General features: G+C 58.9%; 2 protein-coding genes across 4 annotated transcripts; one reads left to right on the forward strand and one right to left on the reverse strand.

Moving 5' to 3' along the window:
* Window positions 1-1,201: 1,201 nt before the first annotated feature.
* On the reverse strand, window positions 1,202-5,173 carry LOC138724474 (deoxyribodipyrimidine photo-lyase-like). Its single transcript, XM_069864474.1, has 10 exons — window positions 5,136-5,173; window positions 4,387-4,656; window positions 4,071-4,216; window positions 3,728-3,910; window positions 3,400-3,558; window positions 2,897-3,095; window positions 2,664-2,816; window positions 2,264-2,385; window positions 2,004-2,163; window positions 1,202-1,827 (listed from the first exon to the last, which is right to left on the reverse strand). The coding sequence occupies exons 2-10, from the start codon at window positions 4,613-4,615 to the stop codon at window positions 1,673-1,675; spliced, it is 1,506 nt and encodes a 501-aa protein (XP_069720575.1). The 5' UTR covers window positions 4,616-4,656; window positions 5,136-5,173; the 3' UTR covers window positions 1,202-1,672.
* Window positions 5,174-8,693: 3,520 nt separating this feature from the next.
* On the forward strand, window positions 8,694-12,778 carry LOC138724630 (integumentary mucin A.1-like). Of its 3 annotated transcripts, none has more exons than XM_069864773.1 (5): window positions 8,699-9,354; window positions 10,549-10,989; window positions 11,163-11,279; window positions 11,587-11,669; window positions 11,916-12,778. In XM_069864773.1, exons 1-5 carry the CDS (start codon window positions 9,279-9,281, stop codon window positions 11,988-11,990), a joined length of 792 nt encoding a protein of 263 aa, XP_069720874.1. In that variant the 5' UTR covers window positions 8,699-9,278; the 3' UTR covers window positions 11,991-12,778. The 3 variants fall into 3 exon arrangements, with proteins under 3 accessions (XP_069720876.1, XP_069720874.1, XP_069720875.1); XM_069864774.1 differs by having other exon boundaries at window positions 8,713-9,354; window positions 10,549-10,977; XM_069864775.1 differs by lacking the exon at window positions 11,163-11,279 and having other exon boundaries at window positions 8,694-9,354; window positions 10,549-10,977.
* Window positions 12,779-15,282: the final 2,504 nt, after the last annotated feature.

Below are 15,282 nucleotides of genomic sequence, written 5' to 3' on the forward strand. Positions count from 1 at the left end.
CCACAGTGCAGGGAGGGGGGCAACTCATGGACCTGGTGATGCACTGCCAGATGGCACTGGAGAATCACAGAATCACCAGGTTGGAAAAGACCCACAGGATCATCGAGTCCAACCATTCCCATCAATCACTAAACCATGTCCCTCAGCACCTCATCCACCCGTCCCTTAAACCCCTCCAGGGAAGGTGACTTAACCCCCTCCCTGGGCAGCCTCTGCCAGGGACCAATGACCCTTTCCATGAAACATTTTTTCCTAATGTCCAGCCTGAACCTCCCCTGGCGGAGCTTGAGGCCATTCCCTCTCGTCCTGTCCCCTGTCACTTGGGAGAAGAGGCCAGCTCCCTCCTCTCCACAACCTCCTTTCAGGTAGTTGTAGAGAGCAATGAGGTCTCCCCTCAGCCTCCTCTTCTCCAGGCTAAACACCCCCAGCTCTCTCAGCCGTTCCTCATAAGGCCTGTTCTCCAGCCCCCTCACCAGCTTCGTTGCTCTTCTCTGGACTCGCTCCAGAGCCTCAACATCCTTCTTGTGGTGAGGGGCCCAGAACTGACCCCAGGATTTGAGGAGCGGTCTCCCCAGTGCCGAGTACAGAGGGAGGATAACCTCCCTGGACCTGCTGCTCACACCGTTTCTGATCCAAGCCAAGATGCCATTGGCCTTCTTGGCCACCTGGGCCACTGCTGGCTCATGGTCAGTTGCTGTCAACCAACACCCCCAGGTCCTTCTCCTCCAGGCAGCTTTCCAGCCAGACTTCTCCTAGTCTGTAGCTGCTCAGGGTTGTTGTGCCCCAAGTGCAGGACCTGGCACTTGGCCTTGTTAAACCTCATCCCATTGGTCTCAGCCCAGTGGTCCAGCCTGTTCAGATCCCTTTGGAGCCTCCCTACCCTCCACATAGGATCCACACTTCCATCCAGATTAGTATCTTCTGCAAACTTGCTAAGGGTTACTGTCACCAGCACTTGACTAATCCATCTGGTTTGTAATCTCCACCTTCACACTGCTCGCTGGTACAAGCCACAGAGCTAAGGGCTCTCTCTGACACCTGTCCCCTCTCCCAGCCTGCCTTTGCTGCTGGCAGAGGGACCCAGGGCTTAGCTGCCCCATCCCTGCTTGCATCCCTCTCCCAGCTCTCCCCTCACAGCAGTGTCATGCATCTCCCAGTAAACACCACAGCCACAGCAGGTACAAACTGTAAACTTTAAAACAACTGTTGAAGGATGTGTGTGCAAGCCCGGCACAGCCCTGTCTCTGCAGGGAGTGGCGCATGGCTTCCCTGGGGGCAGCACCGCAAGAGGAGCCAGTTTCTGGGGGCTTCTTCCCAGAAAAGCCCTGCGCAGCAACTGTGACTTGGGCTTAGTCCTGAGCTCGCTGGTTGTAAAAAACGTTGTAAAAAAGGCACGCTGAAGCTGAGCTCTCACAGCTGCTGGTAAATCCCTGGCAGCAGGAGGGCCCTGCGGGGCTCTAACGGCTGCCCCAGCCAGGCAGCTCGAGCAGCGGGTGATGGCAGAGAAGAGAGGCCTCCAAAACCTTGGGGCTTGCTGCTGTTCCAGTGAGCCCTCCACGAGTGCCAGGGGTGATCCCTGGCTGGGATGGAAGGTGTGAGCTGGCACCTTGGCGAAGGTACGTCTGCCCCCGGCGCAGAGGGGCACAGGGGATCTCAGGGCGCGCTGTGCCCGTCACTGGGAGAGCGCGCAGGGCACGTAGCGGCGCTCGAACTCGCCCACATCAAACTTGCGCTTGCAGCCGGCATAGTTCATGTAGCGGATCTTCCCGAAGACGGCCCGCTCTGCCCAGCCCTGGTCGTGGATGCCGCCGATGGACCAGAGACAGCCTGCCAGGCATGGGGATGGAGCATTAGCTCTCCCCCTCGCTCAGAGGCATCTAAACAGCAGGTGGGATGGGGGCGCAAAGCAGAATAGGCTGAAGCATGAGAGCCCTCCACTTGCCACCACAGCTTTGGCCTCAGAGATAAGACCCCCAGCCCCGTGCCCCAACCCTGCAGCTCACCTACATATCCATTGGGGTCCCTCCCGTCCAGCTCGTAGCGGTCATTGAGATAGATGGCAATACGCAAGGCCTCCTCGGGGGAGTGAGTCCACTCCAGAATCTTCTTGGCCCAGTACATCCGCAGGAAGCCGTGCATCTTGCCCTCCCGGACCATTTGGAGCTGGGAGGAAAAGGACAGCCACAGAGTTCAGCCCGTGTCAGGTCACCCCTGTCCCTCGGGAAAAGGCTCAGCATTCTGAGGGGAAGACATGGGATCCTACCTGGGCAGCATTCCAGAGCGGGTCATGTGTAGTTCCCTGCTCCAGCTCCTGCAGCTCATAGAGAAAAGGCCTCTTGTCTTTGGCGTGGAGCTTCAGAGTGGTTTGCGCCCAATCATAGGCACCTGTGAGCAACAGAGATGAGAAGCAACACCAAGCAACCCCCTCCTGCAGGGTCCCAAGGAGGAGATGGAGAACCGGGCTACTGCGAGCACCATGCCCTAGAGGCAGCAGCATTGAAAAGGGCATCTGCCAGCTCCTGTCCTATGTCCAGAAGCTACCAATGACACCTTAGTGCCCCCATGGCCCCTCTCCTAGCAGAAACAGGATTGCCAAATTGGGGTGACAAGTTGTTGGGTACCAGCCCAGCCCCCAGCTTCGTCCACCCAGCCCGTGACGCTACCTCGCACACTGTCATAGTTCTCATTGTAGTAGCAAAAGTTTTCAGCCAGCTCCCGCCGCACCACTGCCTCTTCCACGAACGCATCCACCGACTCCTTGTACTTGCTTCGGTGTTTCTGCACCTCCAGGATGGCTCGTTGCGTGGAAACCTGGCCTGGGGACACAGGGAGGGAGCAGGTTGGGCTGCTGGTCCGAGCCACCACGCTGTGGGATGGGAAGCCCGGGGACACTCACCGAAGTGGAACCATGGGGACAAATTGCTGAGCGCTGCCTTGTTAGGGTCATTCCGGTGGGAGCCGAAGAATTTCAGGCGCTCTGTGATGAAGGATTGCAGCACAGCCAGCCCCGCAGCTGTGCCGGGGGTCGCCCACTCCACCTCCTCCACGGTGCGGTCCACCTGCAAGCTGGAATAACAGGCCTCCCAAGCGATGGGCTTGGTGGCGACCGAGCAGCGTGAGTGCATTTGCAGGTGATCTTCAGCCAGGACTGCCCCGAGTGTTACATCTCCTGGACATCCCTAACCTGTAAGTCATCAGCTCATGCCAGCCTTTTCCTCTTAATCAGCCCTGTACAGTGGAGTTGTGAGAATTGATGTCCCTGGGACATCCCCATCTACACACCACCTGCACACGACTTCAGGCATGTCACTGTAACTGTCCCCATCCCTTGCCATCCCCTCCCAGGATCAGGGAGCAGCTGTGAAGCTCTGTGAGACCAGCCAGGCGTGAGTGTGGTACCTCTGCTGGGCAGGAGGGTGAATGCGGGTGACGAATGACAGAAGGGAACTCAGTGAGAAATTCAGGGAGTTGAGTGTGGATCTTGCCCCGGATGGTCCTAGCGCTGTACTCCTGCTTGGGGGAGGCAACCCAGCATGGCACGATGTTGTGGGCATCAACCTGGAAAGCAAAGTGTGGAGGAGAGAGTGAGCAAGGGAAGTGATGGGTCCTGGTGACATGACACACGTGCTCCCTGCTCAAGTTACTCTGCAGGCATGAAACACGGGAGGTAAAAGGTTTCCCGCGTCTCACACAGCCAGTTTTCTCCTTCCAGAGCATGGGCACCCACCTGTGCAAACGGCACATCCTCCGGCAAGCGCTCCTTGACATCCTCCACCCACTGCCGGGGGAGGCGGAGGGGGCAGAAATCTGTCACCAGCCCACCCACGCCCTGCTCCACCACAAACACGGGCAGCACGTCCTTGGCGTAGCCCAGAAGCAAGTGGAAGGGGATATTCAGCTCTGCACACTCCTGCAGCAAGGGAGAAAGGGCTGTGGGACAGTTCGTGCCTCTGCAGACCCCGAAGGAATCTTCAGGGTCCACCAGCATCCAGCGAAGGAAGGGATGTGCCTCCCTCCTTCCCCAAGGAGCCCTGTCCCACCCTGCAGGTACATCCCCGCAGCGGCTTTACCTTGGCCACCTCCTGTAGGCCCTTCAGCATGAAACCGTAGTGGCGGATGGTGGCATCCAGGAATTTGGGCACCAGACAAAAGCAGACGTGCAGGGGCAGCTCCTGTTTGAGGGCCAGGCGCTGGGCGTAGAGGAAAGCCCAGTTATCTGCGGAGAAAGCACCCAGGGCTGTGTCAGAGGGATGCTCTGCTGCAGGGAAGGAGTTGGGGGTTCCCAGAAGGATGCTCCCACGAGTTGTCCCTCCCCAGCAGAGAGAGACACCAGCTCCACGGCTAACGAGGTGCTGTGGGAGCACCACTCCGCCAGCTGGTCCCCACCTTGCACCCGCTGGTCCCGGGACATCCAGTAAAGGATGCACCGCGCATCCTCCTTCAGGTCCGAGCCCTGCGAGACGAGGCGAACCCGCTTTTTGTTAAACTTGAACTCCCGCACGGACGGGGCCGCCCTCCGCCGCTCCGGCAGCGCCTCCTCTTCCTCCTTCCTCTTCCGAGACACCGGCGGCACCTCGGGGGCCTCAGCCTTTCGCTTCCCTTGTCCCCGCCGCATCCTCAGGACTGCCAGGATGGGCCCTCGGAGCAGCGTGGTTGCTGCGAGAGGAAAACGAAACCGTATTGAGCTGCCGATGCCTCCCTCGTCGCCATCCCCGGCCCACCCGCAGAGCCTGGGGGATGCTGGTACCCATCCCGGAGCCTGGGGGATGCTGGTACCCATCCCCATGCCCCTCCCAGAGCTCGGGGGATACTGGTACCCATCCCCATGCCCCTCCCAGAGCCTGGGGGACGCTGGTACCCATCCCCATGCCCCTCCCAGAGCTCGGGGGATACTGGTACCCATCCCCATGCCCCTCCTAGAGCTCGGGGGATACTGGCATCCATCCCCATGCTCCTCCCAGAGCTCGGGGGATGCTGGTACCTATCCCCATGCCCCTCCCAGAACCTGGGGGACGCTGGTACCCATCCCGATGCCCATCCCAGAGCCCGGGGGATGCAGGTACTTTGTCCCTCCCGATGCCGGGGGATGCAGGTACTTTGTCCCTCCCGACCCCCGTTCCAGCCCCGGTCCCTACCTGGCAGCCACGCGGTTTCGGGTGTTATACAAGCGCGGATGGGGCGGGACTATTTGGAAAAAGGGGACGGCTTTCTGGAGAAAGGGCGTGTCACCAGGACGTGGTACCACCCCCCTCCCCCGGGAGCCGATGCTCCGCCGATATGACATCGGAGGAGCATCGGCCCCCAGGAGGTTGGGAGGAGTGCCCATCGTTGCCTCCCCTCCCTGCCCCGGGAATGAGGAAACGGCTCCAGATACCTTCAGCAGTCACTTGGGAGCGTAGTTCCCCGCTGGCACCATCCTCTCGCCCTGCATTCCCGGGTGAAGAGACCTGTCCGCACGCAGGGAGCGGGGATGCTGGCTCTGGAGATGGTTAGGCAGAGAAGAGGGTTGTCCCTGCCTCAGCTGCTGCTGAGCCTTGCCATGCTGGACCTCACACTGGGTAAGGGCTGAGTGGGATGCAATGCCCTCCGTCAGGTGGGTGATGAGAGGGGAGCATCATTGTCCAGGGTGGAGGGTGGCTCCAGGGTGGTTTCACCCACATTGTGGGTGACATTTGTTCTCGGACACCTCAGCTCCACCCCAGCAAGCAAACAGGGCTGCTCTTCGCAGCACTAGAACAACCAGCTTGGCTTTATTTCTTTTGCCTCTCACGTGTGCCTCTGTCTGGGCAGAGATCTTGGTCCCAGCTGGACCCCCTTGCTGAACCTTCATTCCTGCTGGGCTCGTTGTCCTCACTACGAGCTGCTCAGCAGCACCAAACAGCCCTGCCTGGATGGCAGCATCACCAGGATGTCACGGGCCTGGAAAACTGCAAATGCTGTCCAAACGTTTGCACTTCCCATAAAGCAAGAGCAATGTTGAGCTGAGCACAAGGAATAAACCTGAGGCTTGTACCTCTTGTGAGCGGGGAGCTACAGCCTTAGGTCCCTTCATCCCACAGCTCCTCACAGAGCTTTCATGGATCCCAGCACGTCTCTAGCGACTTGCCTTCACCTGCAGGCTGGGATTTGCTCCTCCATGGCCCTCCCTGAGGGGTTGCTCCCCCATTACCATTATTATTACCTGGCACCACCAGTTTCTGACTATCTGCAGCTGAGGGCTTTGTGTAAACTGTTCCTGCTGTGGTTCCAGTCGTCTCACGGTCACTGGTTCCTGCACTGCTCTTCCCATCAGACGGGTTTGGGTGAAGGGATGGGTGAAGGTGGTGGAACGGGTCTTAGTGCTGGCACCTACAGGAGTTTATGCCCCGAAACCGAGACCAGTGATGCCCACGACTTGTTCCTGCTTTGTGGGGCTGGGGGGTTGTGTCCTGCCTTGCTGATGCCCACTCAGGGATCCATGTTCTTGATCAACACAGTGAATCCCTGGTCTCACTGCTCCTCTGCTGATGAGCATCGTGCTGCTCTTTGAGGGGTTCACGTTTGACCCCACCCAGGGCACCAAATCCCCACTCCTGATGCTCCACAGCCCGTGGGTGGTTTGGGGTGACGGGGGCACCTTTCCCTACGAGCCCTGAGTGCCTCATTCTCCCACCTTTTTGCAGGAGCCACCGCTACGAGCGTGACGGCGCCCGCGTTGGCCCCGACGCCCCTCACGGTCCCGGCACCCTCAGGGGCCACCGCCGCCTCCACCACGGGAGCCGCCGGCCCTCCCTCCAGCCCCGAAACCTCCACCGCGGAGATTCAGACGGATTCCTTCACCGCCAGCTCGGGGGGCTCCCAGCGCACAGCGGGGACGGCGGCCGGGACCCCCAGAGCCTCGGCGGGTGAGCGCAGCGCCGGGGACCCAGAGAAAAACCCCCCCGGCCAGGGCCGGCCCCGGGCTGGGAAAGCGCAGGAGGAGCCGCGGGGCGGGGGTTATAAAGGGGCGGTGGGCGGGGCTTGTTTGGGGCGGGGCTTGAGGGGGCGGGGCCTGCAGCGATGGGCTCGGCAAGGGGCGCGGCCCGAGGGCGGAGCCGGTAATGGCGGCGTCTGGGGGGGGGCGGGGGTTAAAGGGGGGGCTTGTCGAGAGCGCAATTTATCATAGGATGATAGAATCATAGAATCGCCAGGTGGGAAAGGACCCACTGCATCGTAGAGTCCAACCATTCCCATCAATCACTAACCCATGTCCCTCAGCACCTCGTCCACCCGTCCCTTAAACCCCTCCAGGGAAGGTGACTCAACCCCCTCCCTGGGCAGCCTCTGCCAGGGACCAATGACCCTTTCTGTGAAGAATTTCTTCCTAATGTCCAGCCTGAACCTCCCCCGGTGGAGCTTGAGGCCATTCCCTCTCGTCCTGTCCCCTGTCACTTGGGAGAAGAGCCCAGCTCCCTCCCCTCCACAACCTCCTTTCAGGTAGTTGGAGAGAGCAATGAGGTCTCCCCTCAGCCTCCTCTTCTCCAGGCTAAACACCCCCAGCTCTCTCAGCCGTTCCTCATAAGGCCTGTTCTCCAGCCCCCTCACCAGCTCTGTTGCTCTTCTCTGGACTCGCTCCAGAGCCTCAACATCCTTCTTGTGGTGAGGGGCCCAGAACTGACCCCAGGATTCGAGGAGCGGTCTCCCCAGTGCTGAGTCCAGAGGGAGAAGAACCTCCCTGGACCTGCTGGTCACACCATTTTTGACACAAGCCAAGATGCCATTGGCCTTCTTGGCCGCCTGGGCCACTGCTGGCTCGTGGTCAGTCGGCTGTGAATGGGCTGGAAGAGGTGGGGCATGGGGATATCTGCCCCCACACATGGTACCCAGGTACCAAGCTGTGCCCCAGCAGCGCTGCTGTATCCTGCCATACGCCTGCAGGGCAACCGTACCCTGGCAGTGGGACCGTATCTCAGCTGTGTGACTGCACCCCAGCAATTTGACAGAACCCTGGTGATGTGACTGTACCCTGCAGTGTGAGTGTAACCCGCCATACCCCCTGCTATGGCTGTACCCTGGCAGTGTCCCCCTTATTCATCAGGAAAAATATTTTCCAGGAAAGAGCCACTGGGCCCTGGCAGAGGCTGCCCAGGGAGGGGGTTGAGTCACCTTCCCTGGAGGGGTTTAAGGGACGGGTGGATGAGGTGCTGAGGGACATGGGTTAGTGTTTGATAGGAATGGTTGGACTCGATGATCCAGTGGGTCTTTTCCAACCCAGTGATTCTGTGATTCTGCTGTGCCCCCCCAGTATGGCTGTACTCTGCCTGTGTGGCTGTACCCCAGCTGTTCCCTGGGTCTGTGACTGTACTCCAGGAGTATGACTGTACCCTGGCAGTGCCCCTGCCTGGGCAGCTGTGTCCCATCGGTGTGCCTGTATCCTGGTGGCTCCTCCAGGAGCCTTTACCCTGGCGACACCCCGCTCTGTGCACCTGAACCAGGCAGGCAGGCAGCACCTTGCCTGGTGCCGCTGGCCGTGCACATCCCTCTGGTGTCCCTGGATCCCAGCAGAGCGACTGTATCCTGAGAAGAGGACCTGTACCCTGACCTAATGTCTACAGCATGAGAGCACCCTGGCACTGTACTGTGATGCCCTCAGTCCACCTGTGGAACACCTGTACCCTGGCCCAGTGCCTGCAGGCACCTCCGATTGGTCTTGTCCCTGACCCCAAGAAGAAGGAAGCCACTCCAGCAGTCCCGGCACCCTTCAGCCGTGACATGCTGTGACACGGGGAAGTGATGCTTGTACAGGCAGTCCAGGGGACAAACCCTCAGCCCAGAGCACGCCCTTCCTGAGCGCCGCCTGTTTTCTCAGCCAGTTCCTCACGCTCATGCGGAGCGGGCTGTTGTCTCCTGAGGGTGTTGGTGCTGGGAACCACCGAGCATCACCCCTGTGGTGAAGTGCAGGGACGGTGTCAGGCAGCACGGCTGCTTTCCTGGGCTTTTTTCTGTTGTCACCATCCCCTCAGCAGGCAGACAACAGCGCGGTCCACGGCTGCAGCAGTGGTGGCCTGACCTGCCTGCTGCTCGCGGCTGCTCTGGGTCAGGCCGTGCAGCTGATATTTGCTCAGCATCGCGCCTGTCCCTGGAAGTGTCCGTGTTGGGTGGAAACCTCCCCTTCGCGGCCGACACCTGGGGAGTGAAAGGACCCACCTGAATGCTCCTTCTCTACTGGGAAAAGGAGGCCCAGAAACCCTAGTGCTGGGGCCGTGGGGAACGCTTGGAGTGGTGCCTGCAGGGGGGCATCAGCTTCCAGCCATCTGGACATGGCCAGGTGGAGAGCGGGGCTGCTCCTGCTGCTGCTGAGCCTTGCTGGCCTCGCTGTGCTGCACCTCACGCTGGGTAAGGGCTGAGTGGGATGCGATGCTTTCTGTGGGGTGGGTGGCGAGCGAGGAGCATTGTTCCCTGGGGCGGTGGGGTGCTTTGCCTGCATCAGGTGCTAGTGGGGTGTGGGGAGTGAAATGCTGGGGTTGTTTGCTGTTGACTAAATGGGAAGCAGAGGTAGGCTTCAAGCTGCTCCTTTGTGTGAGGATGAGGCCCTTCAGTGCAGACACCCACCTGGGCACAGGCTGGGATCAGACCTCTGCCCTTCTCCACATTATTATTTAACCATTATTATTTATTCAGGGAGGGAATGGCTGCTGGGGAACTTTGGGAGTTTCTGATGGGACTGGCTGAAAGCAGCCAGTGGCTTGTGTCTTGGTTCCCCATCCCCATTTGAGCAGAGCACCAGACTCACAGGGTTTTATGCTGGGATCCCCAGGGAATCCAGTCTGGCATCTCAAAGCTGCCACTTTGCAGGCACCCCTTGACACACGCCCAGGCAGCCAGGCTGTTTTGTGCATCCTTTTGGAAAGGATTACAGATGTCTGGGCTTCCCTAGGGACAGCAGACTGCCCCGACATGAGGTCCGTGGGGGCAGAAAGGACGGCGTCCTATGTCTCTCAGCTCTCCCTGCAGAGCTTTCATGGGTCTCGGCACGTCTCTAATGACTCCCTTTGACCAGCAAGCTGGAATGTGTTCCTTTATGTCTCCCCTCTGGGGGGTTGTTCCCCCCTTGCCATTATTATTACCCGGCGCTATCAGTTCCTGACTATCTGCAGCTGAGGGCTTTGTGTAAACTGTTGCTGCTGTGGTTCCAGTCGTCTCACGGTCACCGGTTCCTGCGCTGCTCTTCCCGTCAGACGGGTTTGTCTGACTTCCTGCAGGGATGGGTGAAGGTGGTGGAACGGGTCTTAGTGCTGGCACCTACAGGAGTTTGTGCCCCAAAACCGAGACTAGTGATGCCCACGACTTGTTCCTGCTTTGTCGGGCTTGGGGGTTGTGTCCTGCCTTGCTGATACCCACTCAGGGATCCGTGTTCTTGATCAACACAGGACAGTGAATCCCCGGTCCTACTGCTTCTCTGCTGATGGGTGTAGCTCTGGGTCCTTTGGGGAACTCATGCTGGTGTTGGTGCTGCTGTCTCTGGCACAGCCACGGTCTTAGCCTCTCACTGCCAACACTTGTATACCTTGCTCTTCCACCTCGTTGCAGGGACCACCACCATAGATGTGACAGCGGCTGTGTTCCCGACTCACCCGACCTCCCCAACACCCATGGACACCTCCGCACTGCTGCCCACCAGTGCCTCCACCACTGAAACCACCACTCCTCCTTCCAACCGTGAAACAGGAGCTGCCACCCTGGAGAGATCCAGCACAGCCCTGTGGACCAGCAGTGCTTCTTCTCCCACCACGCCTCCTCCCACTGCACCAGCACAGACAGACACTTCATCTGAGCCCCTGAAAACTCCGTCAGATACCACATCCAACCCAAATACCATCACAAGCATTCCTGAGACAACCTCTTATCACAGCCAGCCAGTGGGGACCACAGCCAGGACCACCCGTGACATCTCCACCCTGACCAAGGAGTCAGACTTGTGCACCTCGACGGTGCCAGAGACCTCCAGTGCAGCCACAGGTGAGAACATAGGTGAGTACATCTGTGGCTGCACTGGAGGGCAGGGGCAAGGTCAGGGTGATGGAAACCTGTGAGGATGCTGGGCATGTGCTTGGGTGGCTTCATTTGGGCTCGGCCTGTTCCCAGCTGTAGGAGCATCCTGCGCCTCTCTGCAGACACTGCTAATGTAACGTTGCTTTGCGCAGGCACTGAGCCCTCTTCCCCTGTCACCGACTCAACTCCGACCACGGAGGCTGCCCTCAGCACCCCTGCAGACCTGTCAACGACGCTGCCAGTCTGTCCCACTCCCACATCCAACACCAGTAAGTACCCTGTGAGCATCGCCGTGCCCCCAGCATGGGTGACTTTGGGCTTCCAGGGTCCATTGAAGGGTGTCCTGGACACCCACCGCTTTTGCTGTGCTCTCACTACAGAGGCATTTATGCTCTGTGGGACGTGTGGTTTGCTTACAGTTGGAAGGTTGTTCTCCTGACAGTGCAGTGTCCATGTCATGATTAACACCATAGGATGTCCTGTGTCTGTGTCAGGATCATGGGGAGACGCCCCCAGATCCTTTGGCACAGCCCAAGGTTCAAGGGCAATAACTAGAGCTGTCTTTTTTGTTCCTAGGTGCATCTCTCTTTGTGTCACTGCGGCTAACCATTCCCCTGGACCTGGGGAACACCACGGTGCAGGAGATGGTGTTGTCCAAGGTGAGGTGTGCTGGGATGATGTGCCACTTTGCATCTGCTAGCCATGGTCCAGCCAGCCAGGAAAGGGGCCTGGCTGCCAGCAGGAGGGAATTGGCTGAGTCTTGCATTGAACATTACCTGGAGTCCTTTGAGATGAAGAGTAGACCTTCCTTTAGCTGCTGTGGTCAAGGATCAGGCCCTTCCTAGGTGGGGAGCTGGGGCAGGAGACTCTCTTGTCATGGTTTGATGGTTATTCTTTCCCTTCAGCTCCGTGTGGATCTGCAGACGCGGTTCCCATGTGCTGGCCTGGCAGTGGGGTGGCGAGGGAAGAAGAGGATCTGACTGTTGCTCCTCACCTGGCCAGGACCTGCAGGGCTGGCACTCATGTGAACTGGCAAGCTTTCTGCTCCCAACTCCTTATCCCACGGCTGTGCAGCCCTTCAGGGCAATCTGTACAGCTCCCCTTGAACCCGAGAACCCCCATCCTTCACTGTGCACACCTAGGAGACCATCAGTCCCCCAGTGGGCTGGGAAGACCCTTCCCTTTCCCACAGCCTGTCTGTAGAGCCCGAGTCCCACCACCCCACTGCACCAGACCTGGCTCCTGTGGTGGAACCCTCATGCCAGCGCTGCCAGGAGGCGGGGAGGAGGGGACCCTGTGGCTCTGGGACTGAGCAGGCTCAGCTATTAAAGCCAACCCAGCGACCGATGGATTAGACAAAGAAGACTTGAAACTCCTGGTACTGCTGTGCCCAAGACGCTCTGAAGCTTGGTGATGGTGACCTCTGGATCTGCAGCGTGGGGAGGCTGTGACGCCTGCGGTCTTTGAGAGGTGGTCCAGGGCCATTTTCTATCCAGAGTGGGCCAGGAGGGAGCCAGGATGGCTCTGGGAAGGAGGTAGGAAAGGAAAAGAGCCCCCCTTGTCCCACTCAAATCCTGCTCTGGGACCAGCCGGGCTCCTGAGCCCAGCATCACGGAGGGTAAGTGAAGCCGGAGCCCCGCACGCTGGCTCTCGCTGTCGTGCCTGCAGTATCATCGATGGAGAAGCACGCCCATGCCAACATGGGCTGCACAACAAAGGGAAATCTCACCTTTTTCATGGCAAAGATAAAAACCTCATTTCTTTCCAAGCTGCCTTTTCCAATTTTTGGCTTTGCAAGGAAAACCACCTGAGTCTCAAAAGCTTTGCAGCAGAGAGATAGGCTCAGGGCTGTTCCCTCCTGGCAGGGGCCACTGCAGACAGTCCTGAGGATGGCTTGGCACCCCGACAGGCTGAGGGTCCCTGCTTTGGTGCTCTCCACCTCGTGACACCCCACAGCTTCTGGTGCAGCTGTGCGCGCCGTGGGACCGTGGAAATCCCGTGGGCTGTACTTCCCTGTTTTTTTCCAGTCCCAAGCTAAGCAGACAGCCACAGTGTCTGTCCCCCTGCAGCAAAGTCATTTATTAACTGATTAATTACCCAGATAAAATCCAACTGAAGCAATTATTAGCCTAAGCAAGTCACCTCGCCGGGAGATTGAAAACTGAAATAATTAGCAAAATAGCAATGTTGCTCGTTGGGGGTTATTTCAGCTGAACCGTGCTCCTTGCTGGCAGCCTGAGCCAGTACAGGGAGGGCTGGAAGCGGGTGCAAGGGGCTGTGGAATGCCAAACCCAAGGATGGCTCCTAGATTCCCTGGGTTGTCATCCAGTTGGGAAGGAGCCAGCGGCCAGACAGGCTGGGGAAAGACATCCTGGGATCACCGGGCTACCTGCCAGCTCCAAGTTCTAGGAGATGCGGAGCTAGATCTGGAGGCTGAGCCCAAGCAGTTCATTGGGTTGCTCCCATTTGGGATGACCCTTGCATCCCAGGGTTTCTCCTTTGTTCTCTAGGATGCTGCCTGGCTTTTAGGGGCTTGTTGGGGCCATCAGTACCAAGAGAGGTCCCTTAGCACCTGGGCGGGGAGCAGGGCAAAGCCTTCTGGAAGGGGTTCCCATGCTGGATGCCTAGTGGGGCGCTGGGAAAGAAATCCTCATGCTCTGCCTACGCTGTGGAGCCAGGCCAAGAGTCCTCCCACGTCACATCCCACTGGGCTGATTTCTCCGGCTGTTGAATCCATAACTTCAGACCCCAGGACATGGCTGGGAGCCAAGGCCAGGGTAATGGAGCCAAACTGCGTCACAAAGGGAGGAAAAGGTCCTGAAGTGCTGGGATGATAAGGTGACCGGGGCACTTGCTGTCCCCTGCCAGCACAGCTGTCTCCCACCATTATTGTGGTTGGGGGGCAGCAGGAAGAGGAGATGCTCCAGTCCCACCAAGCCCCTCTGCCACCCAGCCTAGGAAGGAGAAGAGAGGCGTGATGGGGAGACGTGGTTCCTGCGGGGACGCTGGGCACTGCCCTGGTGTTGAGGACACAGAGCTCTGACAAGCTCCTGACCCTGCCCATGCTCTCTGTGCCTGCCGTCCTGGAGGATGCTGGCCATCATCTTCACCCCAAGGCTGCTTGCCTGCCACGGACCCCTAACCAATGGGGTCTTAAGAGGTCAGATCCGTGTCCCACTGCTTTCACAGCCTGCAAATAATTTCTCAGTCTCTTTGCTGTCGATCAGCACTGTCCTGAGGAGCAGACCCTGCACCCAGAGGGACGGTCGGTTTTGGTAGTCCCAGCAGCACCACGAGGTGCATCTCGAATCCCCTGTGACACAGGCGCCCCTTCCCGTGACCCCCTCCCCGTCACCCCCTGCCAATGGCTATAGCCCAGCTCCCGCTGTCTGGCAGGAGGCTGTTGCAACACACCCAGCTTGCCAAGTCACCCAGAACCTGTGGGGTTGATGGATAACTCAGTGCCCCCTGCCCCTCCCGAGACCTCTCCAAATGCCCTTGCCAGGAGGCCAGGGCAGTGCCAGTAAGAGATGCTGTAATTTCCATGGGGCTGGAACAACAAGCCTATTAATTCCAGGAAAGCTGCTAAGGCACCGTGCTGGGCATGCTGGATAGAACAGAGCCCCTGGGTGCTGGGATTCACAGCATAACCTCCTGGTTGTGGGCTACTGAGGGGCTCCGGTGCCCATCCAGGGCTTTGGTGCTTGGTGATGGTTATCCCCACAGGAGCCGGTGTCTTGCTGGGACCTTCATTTCAGGCAAAGCAGCCGAATTAATGAAAATCCCCTTCCCAGGGTGGGAACAGGGCAACATCCTTGAGATGAGGGATTGACCCACAGTGTCTGCAGGCTTTCCTGGGAGGGTGTGTCAATACCAGAGCAGAGGGATGAGCTTGGTTTGCTACCCCTGTGACTCTGCTGGAGGAGCAGGAAGGAAATGGGGCTTCTTGGGAACAGCATGGGCAGGAGGCACAGGCATGAGGGTCTCCAGATGGTGCCAGTCCTAGTGCACCATGGGCAGCAGCTTGCAGGTGGGCTGAGGATGAGGCGGGCTGGAAGCGCCCTGCTTCAGCTGACTTCTTTTCTCCTATGCTAAACAGCATGTTTGCGTCAATCCCTGTGGTTCCCACCACATTTTGCACCTCAAACACCAGCCGAAGCAACTGTCTCCAGTGTCAGCACATATTCCCTGTCTGGGTGGCTTTCCAAAGTGATATGGCATAGTCAGCACAGGCCGGCATGACTGTCCCACGGTGGGTTTGCATCCCTCTAA

This window comes from Phaenicophaeus curvirostris, chromosome 10 (genome assembly GCF_032191515.1).
Source record: "Phaenicophaeus curvirostris isolate KB17595 chromosome 10, BPBGC_Pcur_1.0, whole genome shotgun sequence".
Lineage (NCBI taxonomy): Eukaryota > Metazoa > Chordata > Aves > Cuculiformes > Cuculidae > Phaenicophaeus > Phaenicophaeus curvirostris.